General features: G+C 36.3%; 2 protein-coding genes across 7 annotated transcripts; both read right to left on the bottom strand.

Moving 5' to 3' along the window:
* Window positions 1-3,373: 3,373 nt before the first annotated feature.
* On the bottom strand, window positions 3,374-11,571 carry tbx5b (T-box transcription factor 5b). 5 transcript variants are annotated; one of them, XM_051894379.1, is made up of 9 exons: window positions 11,251-11,571; window positions 10,153-10,324; window positions 9,433-9,527; window positions 8,776-8,895; window positions 8,141-8,288; window positions 7,850-8,002; window positions 7,670-7,761; window positions 6,741-6,874; window positions 3,374-5,166 (listed from the first exon to the last, which is right to left on the bottom strand). In XM_051894379.1, exons 2-9 carry the CDS (start codon window positions 10,294-10,296, stop codon window positions 4,769-4,771), a joined length of 1,284 nt encoding a protein of 427 aa, XP_051750339.1. In that variant the 5' UTR covers window positions 10,297-10,324; window positions 11,251-11,571; the 3' UTR covers window positions 3,374-4,768. The 5 variants fall into 5 exon arrangements, with proteins under 5 accessions (XP_051750339.1, XP_051750342.1, XP_051750340.1 ...); XM_051894382.1 differs by lacking the exon at window positions 11,251-11,571 and adding an exon at window positions 10,711-11,210; XM_051894380.1 differs by lacking the exon at window positions 11,251-11,571 and adding an exon at window positions 10,773-11,210.
* Window positions 11,572-12,243: 672 nt separating this feature from the next.
* On the bottom strand, window positions 12,244-18,246 carry prps1a (phosphoribosyl pyrophosphate synthetase 1A). Of its 2 annotated transcripts, none has more exons than XM_051894385.1 (7): window positions 17,941-18,246; window positions 16,995-17,184; window positions 16,624-16,722; window positions 16,247-16,371; window positions 14,133-14,306; window positions 13,842-14,001; window positions 12,244-13,433 (listed from the first exon to the last, which is right to left on the bottom strand). In XM_051894385.1, the coding sequence occupies exons 1-7, from the start codon at window positions 18,060-18,062 to the stop codon at window positions 13,341-13,343; spliced, it is 963 nt and encodes a 320-aa protein (XP_051750345.1). In that variant the 5' UTR covers window positions 18,063-18,246; the 3' UTR covers window positions 12,244-13,340. The 2 variants fall into 2 exon arrangements, with proteins under 2 accessions (XP_051750345.1, XP_051750346.1); XM_051894386.1 differs by having other exon boundaries at window positions 17,001-17,184.
* Between the last annotated feature and the right edge of the window lie 593 nt (window positions 18,247-18,839).

Here is an 18,839-nt window from a genome sequence, read left to right as displayed (position 1 = left end):
TTTTCTTTGAGGTCAAGTAGGAGGCTAAACATCTCATTTTGCTCCAACCATATTCAAGTAGACACAAAAGATGTAGGAAGGCATTTTAAAAAAGGTTCAGATTAGTGAAACAAGTGTTTGTGAAAGGTCAAGCTGTGGACATTAGGTCTTGCACACATACACACACATACACAGACACTGCATGACCGGCGGTGCCACTCGTGGTTAGTGATATCATTATGGCAGTTTTGCATGGGAGGGATTAGGGCTTTCTTGCTAATGGAGAGTGACAGTGGCTCCTTGCTGCCGAAGCACACTGCCCCAGAACATTTGGAGGTGGGGTGCGCTGGGGGGGTGGGGGTGGCATCGGGGGTGGCCTATCCCTCCCCACCACCACCGCGCATCATTAGTTCAGTCTAACTCTTTTCCACACTCTTGATTGTCTGGGGGTCATTTGTGCATTCATGATCATCGAATCATTATCAAACTCAGGAATCAAATAAAAAAAACAATAAATGATAAAAAAAGTGTGGTCAGTTGGACAGTTCTTTGGAGGATTAAATATATATTTAACTTAAATACTTATACTTAATTAAATTAACTTCTTAAAAATCTAAATTAGTCCATACATTATCAGTAGCGCAATACAGAAATAATATTATTTGAGCAGATAAAAAAGAAGTACATACTGTTTTTGAATTAGTTTTTGATTACAGAAAATCTACATTAACAATGTAATGTTTTCGAGGAGTCTGCTCAGGTCTTTTCTGTCTGTGTTTGGCTGCAGGCTTTGACTTTGAGGATTATGAGGTCTCCATAGGGAACAGTCTTCTTCGGATGAACTGTTGGGGGAGGGGCTTCCATATGAGTGTTTTCTGGTCCACTAAGCACCAGATACAAACAAGCACACACACACACGCATGCATTGACCCACTCTGAATCTTTGTGGCTGCTGGTATTTACTGATTATTGACAACTGCTGACTGAATTTTACCTCTTTATCAAGTTCAGTTTAGGTTTATTGGCATAAATATTAAAGTACAGTATTTAAAAAATATAGAGGTATATTACAGTTTAAATAAAGAATGTAAAAAAATGGTAACACTTTATTTTAGGGTCCAATTCTCACTATTAACTAGTTGCTTATCAGCATGCTACAATGATATTGGCCGTTTATTAGTACTTATAAAGCACATATTAATGGCTTATTCTGCATGACCATATTCTACATCCATTAATCCTATACCCAATACCTAAACTTAACAACTACCGTACTATTAATAATCAGTAATTAGTAGTTTATTGAGGCAAAAGTCGTAGTTAATAGTGAGAGCTAGACCGTAATCTAAAGTGTGACCAAAAAAATATTTGTTCATATTTTGATGCTACAACACATCATCTTTAAATATTTAAGACTTTATTTAATAAAATACTTTTATAACCTTTGGGTAAAATGTTTTACTGTATAATTAAAGACAATTCTTGCTTTAAATTAAATTATTCGCAGTGCCTACTTATCTTCCGCTTTAAACTTAATAATGAGTAACTTTATTATGACTCTACAGTATATATTCAAAAGTTTAGGGTGGTAAAATTTTTTAATGTTTAGAAAGAAGTCTGTTATGCTCACCAAGGCTGCATTTATTTAATGAAAAATACAGTAAAATAGTAATGTTGTGAAATATTATAACAATTTAAAATAACTTTTCTATTTCAGTATAATTTAAAATGTAATTTATTGCTGTGATGATGATTAGAAAGCATTTTTTTGAAAGAGGAATCTTTTAAAACATTATCAATGTCTTTACTGTCACTTTTGATCAATTTAATGCATCCTTGCTGAATAAAACTAAGCATTCTTTAAAAAAAAAAAAAACTTTCTTACTGAATTAATTATAAAACTCCCATGATTAAACATTTGTTTTTAACAATGTTGGGAATATCTCTAGCAAAGCTGACACAAAAAAAACAAAAAAACAACAACAAAAAAAATACAGATGAAATGACCTTAAGCCAGTGCTTAAATCAAAACTCTATAGACACAGTTGGGTCTCAGTAAACTGATAAAGGTTCTTCAGGTCAAAGCTGGAAATGAGAAACAAGAAGACACAATTATGAATACATAGATTAGTTGTGAGCTGCACTCCTAACAACTCCACATTAACATTAAGATGTACGCTTTTCGATCTATTTCCACTCTGCAATAAATTCGGTTAAGTGGGTATCTTTCGCTTTCGCATTTTGCTTAAGTGGGCATCTTAACGATGAACGGGTTAATAGCATTACAGGCTAATGTCAGGGAGGTAAAAGGGCCCTTATTGGACCATGTGCGTGTGCCAGAGTGTACTGGGAGCAGCGGCGTGTTTCCTGGAGGAGCTAGATGATGCCATTAGGATTGAGAAAATGAGCTCAGATCACTTAATTAGCAGTAAATAAGTGCTTAGCTGGGCCGGGAAATCCAGTCAGGGTCAGAGGCTTTTTAAAGACTTGATTTTGGTTCAGATTTCTATCTGTAGGAGCCACCCAAAACAGTTCTGCTGAGATAAAACAGGGGAATTTAATGATAGCAGGCATATTATTCAGAGTTCATATAACTTAAACATTATTTAATTCCAAATTTGATCGGAGATTTTGATTATAAATGACAAAAAGACTGCTTTCAGTGCAGTGTTGTTTGTCCACAAAACTTATAATCATAATAATAATAATAATAGACATTTCAAATGTCAATCATTTACTCTAGTGATAACATAAAAACTGGTAAAGGGGACAGAAAAGGGCTGAATTATTTTCCTCCAAGTAGAAACTATTGTTGAAATGCACAAGAAATTGCCTGGCCTTTAGATGATAAACTGTTTTCCCCTAAAGAGCTTTCCAGTCATTCCTGTGAAGACAAAATTCTGATAGGCCCCTCTCTCTCTCTCTGTGTGTTTTTCCCTGCAACAGCTCAAACTCTTACACAAGGTGTGAAACTACACCTCTAAGGCACACACACACACACACACACACACACACACACGTTTTCATGTTTTAATGGGACGTTCCATATACATAATAATTTTTATCCTGTACAAACTGTACATTCTATCACATCACAGAAAATACTTTCTGCATTTTTACTTTTTCAAAAAAAAAAAACATCACTTAGTATGAATTAATAAGCCGTTTTCCTTATGGGACCAAAAAATTGATTTCGGATATTGCCATCTTAAAGAGGACCAGGACCACACACACACACACACACACACAGAGAGAGAGAGAGAGAGAGAGAGAGACACACACACTGCTGTTGTCATACATGTATGCATGTGAACATACACATACAAAACATCAAAATCTATTACTACTACTTCAAATCAACATGTAAGCTCTAGATTAAACACAAAATACATGGTTGAGGATTACCTTTTTATTTCAGCCTCATATTCAAAAGTTTCAGAAAACACCTTCACAAAACACGGAAACTCTACATTTGTCAGGGTAAAGCAAACTGCTCAATAAATTTAAAAAAACACTTTACAAATAAATATCAGCAAACAAATTGTGAACTCAAAATCAATAAATAGTTCATCATTATAAATAATTGAAACATGAATTTCACAATATTAAAAACTTTCTTTAAAATGAACATATTTCACTTATGAAATTCTTATGGTGTGTCTATAAATAAATGTCCAGCTGATGCCCCTCCTCTCTCTCTCTCTCTCTCTCTCTGTATCTCTTGCCTTGGGCCATGACAGGATTGGTAATATCACTGCTCCCTTAATAGACTGTGACACGTGCAGTACCCAGCATTCCCTTTTCTCTTCATTATAGAGTAAGAATAAACAAAATAAAGGACCCCCATCTGAAGCTAGCGGATGTACGTGTTCAGGTGGATATTAGGGTTTAAGAGTCATTTGCATTTGGGTTTGTTAGTGTTTGTACATCAGCATTTCCTAAGTGAAATAATAGTAAAAGAGAGGATTCTCTCTAAATCTTCACAAATACTGGCCACAGTGAAACAACCCACCTCCTTAACATTTTTTCTTTTTTAATTCCTGGTGTAGTTGTATCTTGATGAACATTTTTTCTGTGGTAAAGGTAACAGAGATTCACACATCTTTACCAAAAGAGATATTTGATGAGATGCAAAGGTACACAAAATCTCACACACATCACTGAAGATGGAAGAGACATGCAAGAGTCCATCACTGTATTCGGGATAAGAAGAAATTAAATGAACCCCCCACCCCCCAGTTTTAAATGAAAATTTCTCATTTCCCATTAGTTTCCACTTGCTCCACAGTGAATGTGAACACGAAATCATGTTCACATTATATATACTGTATATACTGTGTGTGTGTGTGTGTGTGTGTATATATATATATATTCTGTTTATAAACCCTGTTTGGTTATAATTGGAAACTTTATTTTTAATTAATTTATTTTAGTTTTATTTAAGATAATGACAGAAATCATGAAAATTATGAAATATAATAAAGTATATATAAAATATATACAAATATTTATATCAATAAATGAAATAACAATGGCTTGATACTAAACTGTAGATGATATTAATTTTGATGTCGAATTTAATTGTTATTATTTATTTTGAAACATTTACCAATTTTACTCTGCCATATCTGATTCACAACAACATAGAAACTGTGGAGAAAAACAGATGAAAACTGGTGATTTTCGGATGAAGTTATGAGTAAGTTACCACAATTATTCACAGACTCTTTTTCCCTCTCACACAAACACACACACACACACACACACACACACACACACACACTCAAGCTCAGCTTCCCCCACACCAGCTGTTTGGTTGTTGGTTTTGGCTGAATGATCGACTGCAAGCATAAAGCGATAAATCAGTCATCATGCAGTGTGACTGGACACCCACCTCACAGGTGTATTGTGGATACAGTTCCTGAGAGAGGTCAGTGGTGGGACCAAAAGTCCCACCCATTTCTTTAGCAGAAGAAAAGCTTTGGTAAGTTGTGCTGTCCGTATAAGATGCCCACCTGAGGTCCTCCATGCCCACCTGAGAGCTTCCATACATGCAAGGCTGGTGCTGTGCGGTGTCCATACTGCAGGGGGCACTGTGCACAGGGGCCGTCTGCGGGGAGAGCTGGTAGGTGAAGAGGTGGTATGTGGGGTCATGTGTGGGAGGGGTTTCAGTGAGGGTGTGATCACCTGCAGAGAAAAAAAAAAAACTTGTTTCAATCATTCCAGTAAAGAAATGTGCATTTCTGCTATAAAAGAATTGCTCTTTGTTTTGGGTTTAAATAGTTGGTTGCTGCTTGCTTAGAAGACTGCCACAGACCTTTTGAATTAATAATAACATGCATCCAGGAAGGCAAAAAGTTTACAGAGTGCTGCATACAGAAAAAGGTCTAGACAACATAAATGACAAGGAAGATGTTGGCTCCTAAAATAAAACATTCAGGAGCCCAGTTACACTGATTAATAATAAAAGTGGTTATTTTGTTTACAGATATTTTTTATCTAAAATTTTTATCTTGATTATCTCTAAACTGGACACTCAAATTAAAAAATTATATTAATCTACCATCTGAATCTAAACATGTCATGTCAACAAATAGAGAAGTCAGCAAACAATTTATCATCATGTCAATTATTGCTACAACAGCATAGGCACTTTTACCCCAAATAGCATATTTTAAATATTGTCCAGTTTTTGAAAAACTGTTGATATAACAAAACTGAAAATCATTTTTTTTGTCTTGGTAATTGTATCGATTCTTATTTGCTATAGATCTATAACATTTAAAAAATGTGAAATATTACATCAAGTTAGAGCAGAAATTAGCACTTTGCATCAAGGATCAGCTAAATTTCTATGTGAAAAAAATTAAACGAGTATGTTTAGGAAAAGATTCCCTGATTCAAACCTCAGCACACAAGGACAATCAAGGCCGTTTCGTGAAAATTTTGGACTGACTCGTTATAAAACACAGTTCAAATCAGACATCACAGCACAGGCTGTGTTTTTTGTTGCATCATTGCATGCAGAAATATTTGCCATCTCATTTCAAAGACTGAGCCCTCCGTAGGTCACATCAAATTCCAAAGTATGAAAGAAATTACAGTAATTTACACCTCACAAATCATAACAGTCATAACATTTTATAATGGTTACTTTTGGCTTGCTGAGTTGGGGACACTTAATATTCTGCAATATTTTTGACTTGACTGCAATGACATGAATTATTGAATCATTATTTTCCATTATTTTCCACTGTAAAGCTGCTTTGAAACAATTTGTATTTTATAAAGCGCAAGCGCTATGTAAGTAAAGGTGACTTGACTTGACGTTTCTGAAATGAGACATCCTCGATGACATCTAACAAGATAATATCTGATTAAACGCACACAAGGCTTTCTTGGCTGTCGCTGATGGTGACTGCATTTTAAATTATTTTTGTTGCATTTTATATGTACCTGAAAAAACTTCAATAATTCCAAAGCAACATACAAGAACATACAAAAAAAAAGTACAAATAATAAATATCAAAATATATAAAAATAAATTATGACTTATTCAATTAAATTCAATTAGTAAAGTTTAAAGTAATTAAGAGAGTTTTAAGGCACTCCTCTTTTTAAGTTGCTAAAAGAGTTTATTTATTTTCATTTTAAATGCCACAAACCTTGGAGCAACTATAATAAAACTACATCTGAGTAATACAACTATAATCAAAATATTATTACACAAAAATTCAACCTCTTTGTTTTGCAATATGTACCTGAAGTGTCGGAGCAGGTGTAGCTAGGACTGGGTTTTTGTGTCACAGTGTATTCTGACCGAGAGAGACAGTCAGGAGAGGGTGGAGCTACACGCTGCCTTGCAGTACTACGTGGTACAAGTGGATACTCCTTACTATGAAAAAACGACAAAATAGGCATTAGACACATTGATTCCTACAACAGAGACCCAGACAAAATTTGAAAAAATGATGATTAGAGGAAAAAACTCAAAAGGGATATTTCAGAATCCAAGTAATTAATGGTACTTTTAAGGGAAGAGTCACAAAACACTGGCACTAGGGTTGATAGATCAGGGTGTTAAAAGAGAGAGAGCAGCCTCATGATTTGCATTGGCACGGTGGGGCAGCGAGGGTAAGGGATATCATTTGCACAGTACTGATCGTTTCTAATTAAATTTCTAAGCTAAGAGACAATTACAGTAGCTAAAAATCTTTTCTATACCCCCTTTCCAATCTAACTCATTCCTCTTTCTCTCTCTCTCTCTCTCTCTCAAAAACGCATTTATTCAGACACACACACATTAGCCCTTCAGTGACCTCTCTGTGTGACAGCGTGTTGTGCCGCTCTGCTCTTAATATTGTTACACTATAAATATCCCTCTCTTGTGTGTCACATTCAATACTGTCAACATGCAACACAAAGCTTTGACTTTTTGTTCCCAAACCCGGCTAGTTAAAAGGACAACATATTCTCTGTGTATCTAACACTACAACATTAGTGGCTACGAGACGCAACACACAATGACATGCAGGCACATACGACATACATAAATGAAGACTGAAAAAGATACAGTACATTAGTAATTCATCATTACTCACATACACAAACTCATGGTGCTGTTATGATCTACTATAGTAAAATATGGACATGCATGCGTATTGACATGTTTAAAATATGCGCGTTCCACCTTGGTGTACGGGACATGCGATGCAATTCGATATCGTCATTTCCACGGAAACCTTTAGCAAATGGATTATTCTCAATCTTCAGCTGAGTGATCTAGAAAAAAGAGGATTAAAGATGAACACTCTCCCGTTTTCGGCAAATCTATCCATTTATTTATGATCATAGGGGTCCTGCTGCTTACTGTGTGGTTCTGGTAGGAAGTTACAGCGATAAAAGTTGTCTCAGGAAAGGAGTGTGTGCAGAAACTTGTGTTGCTGGAGCCAAAGCTGTTCCTCTCGTCTGCCTTCACGATGTGCAGGCGAGGTTGGTATTTATGCATGGAATTTAAAATGATCTGCAGCAAGTAACAGAAAGAGATTTCCTGGTTAACCCACTGGTTACGTGTCCATTTCAATGAAAATGAGGTGTAAACCTCAGGGGAGTTTAATCATGTTTAAATAACCATTTCAATCTGATTGACATCATTACTGACATGTCCGAAAGGGTCCAGGTGGTTGTTGGTGAGTTTGAGTTTCTGGAAAGAGACGAGCTGTCTCATCCAGTGAGCTCCTGAAGCCGGTGAGTCTGGGTGCACGTACAGCCGGCCTGGAATCGCCGGCTCAGCTTTACCACTGATGGACCTGCAGAGCAGATAGGAATGGGTTAGTCAACTGTAAAGAAGATAAGGGTTTTCTGTCTGCTCCACAATTCTAAGATAAAAGTTCAGGTTGCAAAATGAGCTTCTGTCTCAGAGTTTCTCTGCTCTGTGTGGATCCTCCACTCACTGAACAATATACGCTAACCGAGGCTCATAATTACATGATTCATGCATCATTTCACAACAACAACACAGTTCATTTTCCATTCATTCATATTCCTTTCTCTTTGCATTCCTCCATGCATTTATTTAGCTACATCTCTCACTTTCATCCAGTCATGTTCAATAGCCTTTCATACAACAATTAAAATTCTCACCACTAAACATTTGTAATAAAATGCTCATTTAATATTTATTGTTGTAAAATAATTAAACATCTTTATAAAAATGTTGACCTTTCTATTCATTTATGAATATTAATATTATAATTTATATAAATTATAATTTATTAATTTCACTGTAGTTCTTACCATTTGTTATCTGCAAATTTATACCGATGTTCATCGGCTGAAATAATGTCCATCAGTAAGATATATTTTGCTTTGGGATTTAGGCCTGTTACCTTCACTTTGTAGCTGGGAAACATTCGTCTGTAAAAGATTAATGATGAATTATAAAGAGCCAACAACAAATAATTATAATAATACATACATGCATACATACAATATTTAAACATATATACAATATACTGTGTATACACAGGAATACACTGGAACATCCTGATCCATGAAGTCATTGTATCTAAAGAAAGAGCTCTATAAATTAGATTATAGATTTATAATGAGAGTCCCTAAAACTATCACATATATTTAGAGACATGATTTGTTTATCAAGCGTGATCCACTCTACAGTTTATTCAAAGTGACCCACTCTACTTAAAAAGGAATGGATTTATTTTGGAAATAAATCAAACCAAATATTATCTGGTATCCAGCATGTTTGAATTTGATGACAAATTTTGCCCTATTTCTGTCTACTCTGTTGTCCTCAAAGGGGCCTTTGCTCCTGCCTGAGGAACTTTTTCACACAAATATTCAATAAAGAGAAATAAATGTTGTCGAAAGAAAGAAAGAAAGAAAGAAAGAAAGAAAGAAAGAAAGAAAGAAAGAAAGAAAGCTGTCACTCACCGGCCAGCTTTGGTGATGATCATTTCTGTAGAGACATCATAAAATTTCGCCCACAGATCTCTCTCGTGCAAATAAACTTTGATTCCCTCCATACCCTGCACGAGAGGAGCGGCGAAAAAGAAGGGGGGAATGGAAATTACTGCTGATTTTCTGCTGATTTTGAAATAATTTTTTCTGTCTGAATATTTTGACAAATATAGCAAGCATAATAACAATAACAAAAATATATTTTTTAAATAAAAATGCGTGTCCTGTCATTTTTTTTACTATCCAGTTTTTTTTTTTTTTTTTTTTAATTAGTCCATACGGATAGGCTAATTGTGAAAATAGTTGAGAACGGCACTTAATAATTATATCGAATTGGAAAGCAAATTAAAAAGTTATGCGTGTACATTTTGAAGACAGCCATAACAACAAACTATCTAAATACACTACGTTCTAAATACACGCAGGCCTAATAAGCCTAACCTAATACACTCGTGTATTAATGAATGTGATGCTACAAAAATGTCTATTTGTTTTGTAAACATTATTAATTCCTTTTTATATGCTTTATCTTCGTAGTTAATATCCTTCGTGCAATAAACGATTTCCACTTAAAATAAACAACAATACCACCACCAATAATAATAATAATCACAAAAAGTACAAAAAAAAAAAAAAAAATCTGACAGCAGAATTTTTGATTTGGTAGGCTGCACATGCACAGTCATGGCTGACCTGTTGGGAGAGCTGAGTTTGCAGTGGCGGCGACCCGGTTTTGCTCCGACCGTGCTGTCCGGAATCTTTATCGTTCTCGAATTCCATCGCTGGGGAATCGCTGCCGGAACACGACTGTAGAGATCCGAACTCTAAATCCGCCATATCCCCGTTTGAGTTTAACTACAGTGAACTAAAAGATGCGCAATGGAAAATGGTAGAAATGTTTTCAGCAGGTGATCTCCAGCTTTTAATTATAAAAAAATGTACACAAACTCATGATGTCCTTTTAAAATGCGCACAAACAACTGATTTCTTTAAATTCTTATGAAATGTGAATTAGATAGGCTACAATGATTTTGCCTTGATGAAAAAGTTTAGCGTTTTCAGCTATTCTTGCGTTCGATTGAGAGAATTTTAGAACAGAATAAGAGCGACGTTTTTTTTGTTTTGTTTTTTTTTGGCTGAAAATGTAAAACGTTTATAAATAATATGGATAGAGCGACTGTCCCGAAATCTCGATTTGCATGCTGCTATATTGAAAAGCTTAAATTATTCCTACAGAGTCCAAATACTTACGTTTGTGTTCTCTTTAGCCTGTATTATCCTCGCATATACTCGGATTTTTTGACATCTCTTACCTCATTGTTTAAGGAGCTTTTCGTTGCTGACTTAATTCCGAAACATAGATTTAAAATTCATCCCCACTGATTTGATAGGCAGTTTCTCCAATAGACATACTATAGGCTATATATTTTTTTTATCTCCTTGAAAATAAAATGAGAATAAATTAGCAAAAGAGTTTAGAACGTTTTCATTTCGATTTTCCTCTCTTCTCAGACACCTTTACCAAGCTCTGTCTCTTCATCTGCCCTGTCTCTCTTTTCTCCCTCCATCCATTCTCAGTCTCCCAATAGCGTGATGCTTTCTACGTCGTCACATATTTTTCATTCACACACTCATGACACGCCATGTACAAACTAGCACACGGCGACAAAATTCACAATAAACCCCACATTAAAAATCTAAATATACTTGTTCATATGTGCTTCATAAATACAAATATAAAATTGAGGAACAAGCCTAAATAGCGTAAGGAAATAAATTTATTATACTCACATTTATGGTGCAGAATTAACGGTCAAGCTGCAAACTGTTCGGTAAAAAAATCGGCGCTTGTCAGTCAACATCACTGCGCGCGACGGCTGCGCGATGCGGGGTTAAAAGTTGAGGAGGTCGAAAGGAGGTAACTAGGCGAGAGCTCTGTCTTCTCTCTCTTTCTCTCTGCGAGTCCCCTTGTATTTGTTTGTTGGTGACAGAAAACAACATTCCCTCAATGATGACTTTGGAAATATTATTTGATCTAATAATGAACGAGCTGTGTCCAAGCACGCGCGTTCTCTCTCACTCATACACTAGTCCACATTACTTCAAAACAGGCTTCCATAAATAAGACAAGTGGATGATAACAGGATAGCTTGCACTACTGAGCCGTGGGAACATTGCTCGTTAAGATAAGACGGTAATCCCGCAATCGTCCGACTGCGGCGAGATAAAGTCAGGACACCACGGAGATCGCGAGTTTGACGCCGAGCTCGTGACTCGTTGGTATTTGGATAAGGCTCTGTTTAATGTGACTGACAAATGACAAGATAATTTGTCGAATAGGGTTTCCTCACGATTACTTAAATATTGAAAATTTCATTGTTGTTTGTGCTGAGTGACGGATATGTTAATTTATATCTCATCGGTAGCTGTGGGCTGTAAGCCAGAATAGACCTAGACAGGATCTGTAAACCAGACCTCAAACCACTTTCCACATTTTATTGATAATAAATCCATATAGGTCATGATTCATGGAAAACATCTCCAAACTACCAACATCAGTAGACAGATATAGCCTATATGCGCCACCTAGTGCGCTTGTGTAGGCTGTTACTTGTTTATAAACGTCTACATTTGTGTGCACAGCTTTCAGAGCTCCATGTAGCCTACGGAAGTTAGGCTTAAATAACCAATTAAATATTTCTGTTCGTGATGCATAAAGCACCTCAATATGAAAAGATATTCATGAAATTATAAAAATGGAAAAATAGGAGAAACAAGCAGGTGTAGTTTGTACATGAAATGCTTTACTTATTCAGACAAGATTCAGTCGTCAGTATTTTTCTCCTTCATTAAGGCAAACGGCATAGACCTATCAAATCAAAGCTCTGTCATCTCACATACTGCTCCAGTGTAAGCTGTAGTATAATGTATTATCTCTATTATCTTGCTTAAGTAGCTTGGGAAAAAATAAACATACTTCAAGACAAAACACACAGACCAACAGAGACATAAGCAAGAAACAACAAAAAAATGGTTCAAAGAGGCTGATTGTTCAGGCCAATTCCACAGTAGCCACTTAATATGACTTGAGTGTGTGTGTTCAGGCAAATCTGAAGGGCACTTCACAGCTCTGTTCAAGCAGACAAAAATGCTGCCTAACTGTAAACATGAACAAACATAAAAGAAAACATCTTAACACGACTTTAAAAAATGACCTAATTTGTCCACTCAGATCTTGGCTTTCACCCTGTCAAAAGACCCTGAAAAGATGAAAAAAAAAGAGGACAAAACAACTTAAAACTGAAACCTGAGAACAGAAACAAAAGTAAGAAAAAAATTCAGCTGCCATAACAACAGCAATCTAAAGGGGTTTAACCCTTCTCTAATCTTTTCCAATCTAGCTACATGTTAGTAATTAGATTCAATAAAATTAAGATGTTACAAATCTCATAAACGTCCATTGTACCTTTAAGAAAAAAAAAAAAGAAAAAAGAAAAAAAATCCAGTATTACAGGAGATTTTCCATTACAAGCATTGTTTTTGTTTAATTGTTGGTTTTAAATGGTTCCTAAAGAAATAACAGACAGACTAACATGCAAGTAACTATTATATAACAGTGTGACGGGTGAAATATACTGAGTGGAGAGCAGATGGAAATCAAGATAATAAGAGTATCGAATTATTACACATCACAATGTTCTTGGGGGAAAAAAAAGGTGAGTCAGCACATGCAGCAGAAAGGGGGAAGGCTTTCATTCACTGTCCAGGATATGTCTTCAGGTAATGATGCGTGTGTGACACTCTTGCGTGTGACAGACCCAGCAATGGTTCTCCATCATGTGAGTCTACACTGTGATGACATGTGTATATGTATGTGCGTGCTATAAGGGGACATGGCTAAACAAGTACGAAACTGACTCCCCATTATGAGTTCGCCTAATGGCTTCAGCCAGGATCATAGAAATGTCGATCACCTGCAGAGAGAGAGAAAAATAAAATCAGTCATAATGAGCAGAGCAAAGAACAACAAAAAATATACTATCTGTAAAACAACCAAATCAGATTTGGATATTCCAGAGGTTAAAACCAGATTATACTACTGCTTAAATGTTTGGGTTCTTTTTTTGTTTAATACTTTTATTCAACAATCATTCACAAGCTTGGGATTCAATTCTGTCTTTGAAATACATATAAAACAATTAATGCATAATCATATTATTATGGATATTACATAATTGTGTGAACTGATAACATTTGTTTTAATTAAAAAAATGATTAAAAAAAAATCCCTCAAAAATCAATATCTAAATTGGTTGTGATTATCTGGAAATTACCCAGCCTTAAACAGTAACAGTTTTTTTAAATATGATAAATGTCTGTGCCTGAATCTTGTTGCAGTGTTTGATTTTGTCCTCCTGTGGAATTGTGTTGGTGACCACGACGGCCTCAAAGTTGGCATTGTTGATCCGAGAAATGGCAGGCCCAGAGAAGATACCATGAGTTAAGATGGCGTAGACTTTAGTGGCTCCTGCAGACACCAGTCTGATAAAGGACAGAGGCACACATGCAGTTAAAACAGACAGGCCTGTATGGAGGCATGACAGATACCAGGATAATCATGAATTTGCATGTGTTTGAGCATGAAAGTGATCGTTTATCATGCGAGTCCTCACTTGTCAGCAGCGTGACATACTGTCCCACACGTGTCTGCCATGTCATCTACTAAAATCGCCACTCTGTCCTTCACGTCCCCAACCAGCACCATACGATCCACCTCATTGGCCTTCTTCCGCTCCTTATGGATTAGGGCAAAGTCCACGTTCAGTCGGTCTGCGATGGATGTCACTCTGATAAAACGAACACACAATGCTTAGGTAACATTCTGTACAACAGTGAGAAATGATGATGGATGCATTCAGGCTTCTCTGCAAGTGTCGCATACAGACATCACAGATAGACCACATGCGCAAATGTTACAATAAAAACAAGTACAAAGTACAAACTCCAGTGTGCGTAAGCTCACTCACTCACTTGAGTGCCTTAAAATTGTTACAAAAGGGGTCGCTGTAGTCAGTCCATTTCTCCAGAAACAAATCACATGATGTAATCAGCATGATTAAATTAGCCAAGCTTTAAAAGGCTTCAAACGTTTTTTTTTTTTTAAAAATGCCCACTACTATAACTTACAGCTAAAGGTTTAGGCCAAGCCATCCACTGTTAGCAGAGAGTCACACACTCACACATAAACACACAAAAAAACCTGACATTTCCTTACCCTCCACACCTAAAAGAGTAAAACACATTCATGTCCATCGTCTTCAAGAGCCTGATCAACATTATAAACTACAAATCTCCAGGTTTAACAGCCTGAAAGGGTTATGTTGCTTTAAATCAAATTATATGCAATCCAATACTCAAAAATATGACACAATACATTATTTTTTAAAAGACTTTTTAAACAAACTGGATGTAAGAAAGATAAACAGAGAGAAAACTAAATGACAAGAAAGAAAGTGAAACAAGGAAAGAAATGAGTGAGGAAAAGAATAGGTCTCATTCACTGAAAATTGTGTAAAGTATTCAAATTGGTATCCGGCAGTCTGAATTTAGACCACGTGGATACAGACACTAATTTGGTCTTAACCTCATTGTAGTGTTAATGAATTTGGAGTATCCTAAATTCGCCACCTCTCGCCCAAGGTTAGTAATTTGTGTAAAACACGCCCAAACCATTTCCATATAGGGGGTTTCCACACAGCTTTTGGTCACTTAGCAAACATGGAAAAATTAGGTCACTTTTTCCTCATACATATCAAAAAGAAGAAAAAAAAAAGTGACCTTATACATATATATTGCTGCACAATTTATCGTGATTAAACCGCACGCGATTTGGCAAAGGCTGCGATTATTTTATGCGCAGCTTGTCAGAGCTGTACGGCTCTGTGATCAGTAGTAAATGCTTCTCCATCTGAAAGCCAGAGGGCGCTCTTGCGCAGAAACAACAAATATGCCCTGCCACAGAAGTAGATAACACGTGTCATATAGCTGTAGCTGAATAAACAGAAGAATGAAACGCTTTGATTGATTAAACATGACTAATAAACACACGACTGCCTTATTCTGTGTAAGAAGCCACATCATCTCACAGAAGGATGCTCAACTGTCGTTATGAAGTGAGTTTGGAGTAAAAACATGTTAATAAATGTCTTTTGTTGGACAGGATGTTAATAAATGCTTCTCATGTCTGGAAAGATGTTTGACGCGTGTTGCTTTGTCAAATATACATTATAAGCGACTCAAACTTAGCAGTGCTTTCAGATGGAAAAAAACAATCACAGCCTTTGCAATTTCATAATCGCACTAAGAATCGCGTTTAAGCGATTTAAGTTCAATGTTATTTTTTCATATTGTGCGATAAATCGTGCAGCCCTTATTTATTTATTTATTTATTTATTTATATTATCTATGAAATATAAAAATGTATAAACCTATAAAAAAAAAAAAAATATATATATATATATATATATGTATAAACATGTTTATAAGACCACTGAGAGTATGTGATTTTTGCATGTGTGTGGTTTCAGCTGATGCTACAATTTTTTTGTTAAATTTAGAATATACATATATACACACACGCATACATATACACACACACATATATATATGCACGATAGTTGATTAATCATGATTTATTTTCTGACAATCGCACATAAATTTCTGCATACACATGGTTACTGAATGAGACCCAATGTTTTTGAGACAGGAGAGGAAAGAGAAAACACACCTCTTGGCTCCACCGGCATCAGGAGAAACAATGGTGCAATTCTTCCATTCATTGATGTTTTCTTTTATCCATTTGAGGACTGCTGGCTCAGCATACAAGTTATCAACAGGGATGTCAAAGAATCCCTAACAACACATAAAAACACATTGACTTAAAATCATACCTAAAAACATAAAAAAAAAAAAAAAAAAATAAAAAAAAAAAAAAAAAAAAAAAAACTTTCAGTGTCCAAGATTTAGAACTGTAAAATGCAGTAGAAATTTAATGCCACCCAGTTTTACTTGTGCCTGACTGTAGGGTTATGTCACTGATCTCTGTTCATGAGAGATAAGGGTTTGTTTTGGGTGTTTGGAGGGAAGGCGTTTCACCGTGTGTACCTGAATTTGAGATGCATGTAGGTCCATAGTGATGATGTGGTCTGCTCCGGCTACGGACAGCATGTTGGCGACCAGCTTGGCTGAGATTGGAGCCCGACTCTACCAGACAAAATTTTCACTCGTAAACATACACTCATGAATGGGTATCATTATGACCACTAACTATAAACACATTAACAAGAAAAGAGCAAGCATAATTATCCATGCCTTGTAAGTTGCCAAGAGGCCCGAAAAGGAGAAAACAAGAAACATACACTGACACCACATTAGAAAGACTTACAGAAAGTAGCCCACATGGATCCACCAACAGTGATGTGATTAATGTATGATTAACTGTGTGTACGTGTTAATAAGCAAGCTGTTCCTCTCACCCCCACCTTGTCCTTCTTGTCCTGCCGAGCGTAGGGGAAACATGGAATGACCGCGGTGACTCTGGATGCCGACGCAATCTTACAGGCATTGATCATGATCAACAGCTCCATAAGATTGTCGTTTATTTCGCCACAGCCACTCTGGACAATATAGACATCTTCTCCACGCACACTCTCTCCTATCTCCACACTATACACACACACAGACAAAAAAAAAAAAAATAACAGGCAAGGCTGAGTCTCAGTCACTAAAGATAGTGCACTATAAATCTATATTTGTCTGCCTGATTAAAGGAAGAGTATCTGATTTGAGCTGATATTTAATATGGTCTTCACTGGGGATCAGACTGTTAACCATTAAAAAAGCAAACTGAAACGGTTGCGTCAAGAACCTGGCTACATTTATCACATGTCAGGAGCAGATAAAGAGAGAGAAACACATTTTATCTTCTAGGGTCACAAGCATTCCACTCATCTTGGGCTAAATGTCAATTATATAAACACAAACAGCAGAGCCAACATGATATTTTCATGTCTAGATACGAGAGTGGTTGTGTACCTGTGTTTTTTTTAAATTACGTCTAATGTATATAGTAGTATTACAACCAATAATAATAAAATAACTATAAAAAAACATCGATAAAGCTACACTTTAAGAGGGCACATTTAATAACAGTGTGACTCCTCACGTGGCAGAGGAGGCCAGACAGGACGTTTAAAATTAGCATTAGCTGCCCCAGAGTCACATGCTTAATGCAGGTGCATGCTGGGAAAGTGAGTCTGTTGCCTGTATGAGGCACCTTTGCGCCAGACGACATCTTCCAATTCAGAAAACTACAAACTAAAAAAACATATGGTTACCATGTGTTTACCATTTTATTTATCCTAGCCAAAACATTCTGGGAAAGCATAGTTTCAGTATAAATTCTGACTGTAAATAACTCACCAGGTTTCCTGATTGCTGAATTTTTTGGTGACCACTTTCCCCAGCTCGAGTCCCAGTCGGTCTGCGATCTTCTGCGACAGATCCGGATGCGAACTGCCACTAAAAATCTTTATATTTGGCATTCTGGGCTGATCCGTGGTGCCTATAGTGTCGGGGTGGTGTACAGTGTTTTTTTTACAAAACACTGTAAGTAAAAATTATCTTCTGAATCAATGTTAACCTCAATAAAGTGAGTGCAGAGGGCCTCGGTACCGGTTATCTCTGATTCGGGCTCATCTGCGCAGCAAATGCACTATGTGCCTTCATGGCCCCGCCCCGCCCGCTTCAAGGTAAAACACGCCCATAAACTGTGGCGCGCGTCAGTTTCTGGGATATGATTGGATATATTCCTGGGAGCTAGATGGCAGCTAAACAGACAGATACGCGCAACACACGTTAATGATGTTTGACTTTACAGTTTCAGCATGATGTTCATTATACAAAGCTTAACAAATTAGATATACAGTTAGAAACCAGCTAACAGATAGAAATGACGCAAGTATTAAAGGTGCAATATGTAATATTTTTGCAGTAAAGTATCCAAAAACCACTAGGCCAGTGTTATATATTTAGTTCACTTGAGTACTTACAATATCCCAAATGTTTCCAACTATTTGTAAATCGTGAGAAAATTGCAATTTTAACCAAGGCTCCGGGACGTCTGAGGAGTCGCCTAGAGGGTTACCCTCGGTTTCCGGTTTTATTTTGTAGAAACCATGGAAACACTAAAGACGCTTTAATATATTACACGTTTTAATAGACAAGGGAACAACTGTTTTGATATATATATAGACAGAAAACTAATTGATGTTACAACACGTTTAGTCTTATTTTTTAAATCTAATTTTTTTGCGAGTACC

This window comes from Ctenopharyngodon idella, chromosome 5, assembly GCF_019924925.1.
Source record: "Ctenopharyngodon idella isolate HZGC_01 chromosome 5, HZGC01, whole genome shotgun sequence".
Lineage (NCBI taxonomy): Eukaryota > Metazoa > Chordata > Actinopteri > Cypriniformes > Xenocyprididae > Ctenopharyngodon > Ctenopharyngodon idella.
Note: the sequence above shows the minus strand (reverse complement) of the source record. Positions and strands in the feature narration are given on the sequence as shown.

Excerpts from the sequence above, each read along its gene's own strand:
- tbx5b (XM_051894379.1), bottom strand. The coding sequence starts at position 10,296 with ATGGCGGATTTAGAGTTCGGATCTCTACAGTCGTGTTCCGGCAGCGAT. Across the intron at positions 9,528-10,152 it reads AAACTCAGCTCTCCCAACAG|GGTATGGAGGGAATCAAAGT; the intron begins GTCAGCCATGAC and ends CCTCTCGTGCAG. Across the intron at positions 5,167-6,740 it reads CACCTGCTCCGACACTTCAG|GTGATCACACCCTCACTGAA; the intron begins GTACATATTGCA and ends TTTTCTCTGCAG.
- prps1a (XM_051894385.1), bottom strand. The coding sequence starts at position 18,062 with ATGCCAAATATAAAGATTTTTAGTGGCAGTTCGCATCCGGATCTGTCG. Across the intron at positions 17,185-17,940 it reads TTCAGCAATCAGGAAACCTG|TGTGGAGATAGGAGAGAGTG; the intron begins GTGAGTTATTTA and ends GTGTGTGTATAG. Across the intron at positions 13,434-13,841 it reads AACACTGCAACAAGATTCAG|GTGATCGACATTTCTATGAT; the intron begins GCACAGACATTT and ends CTCTCTCTGCAG.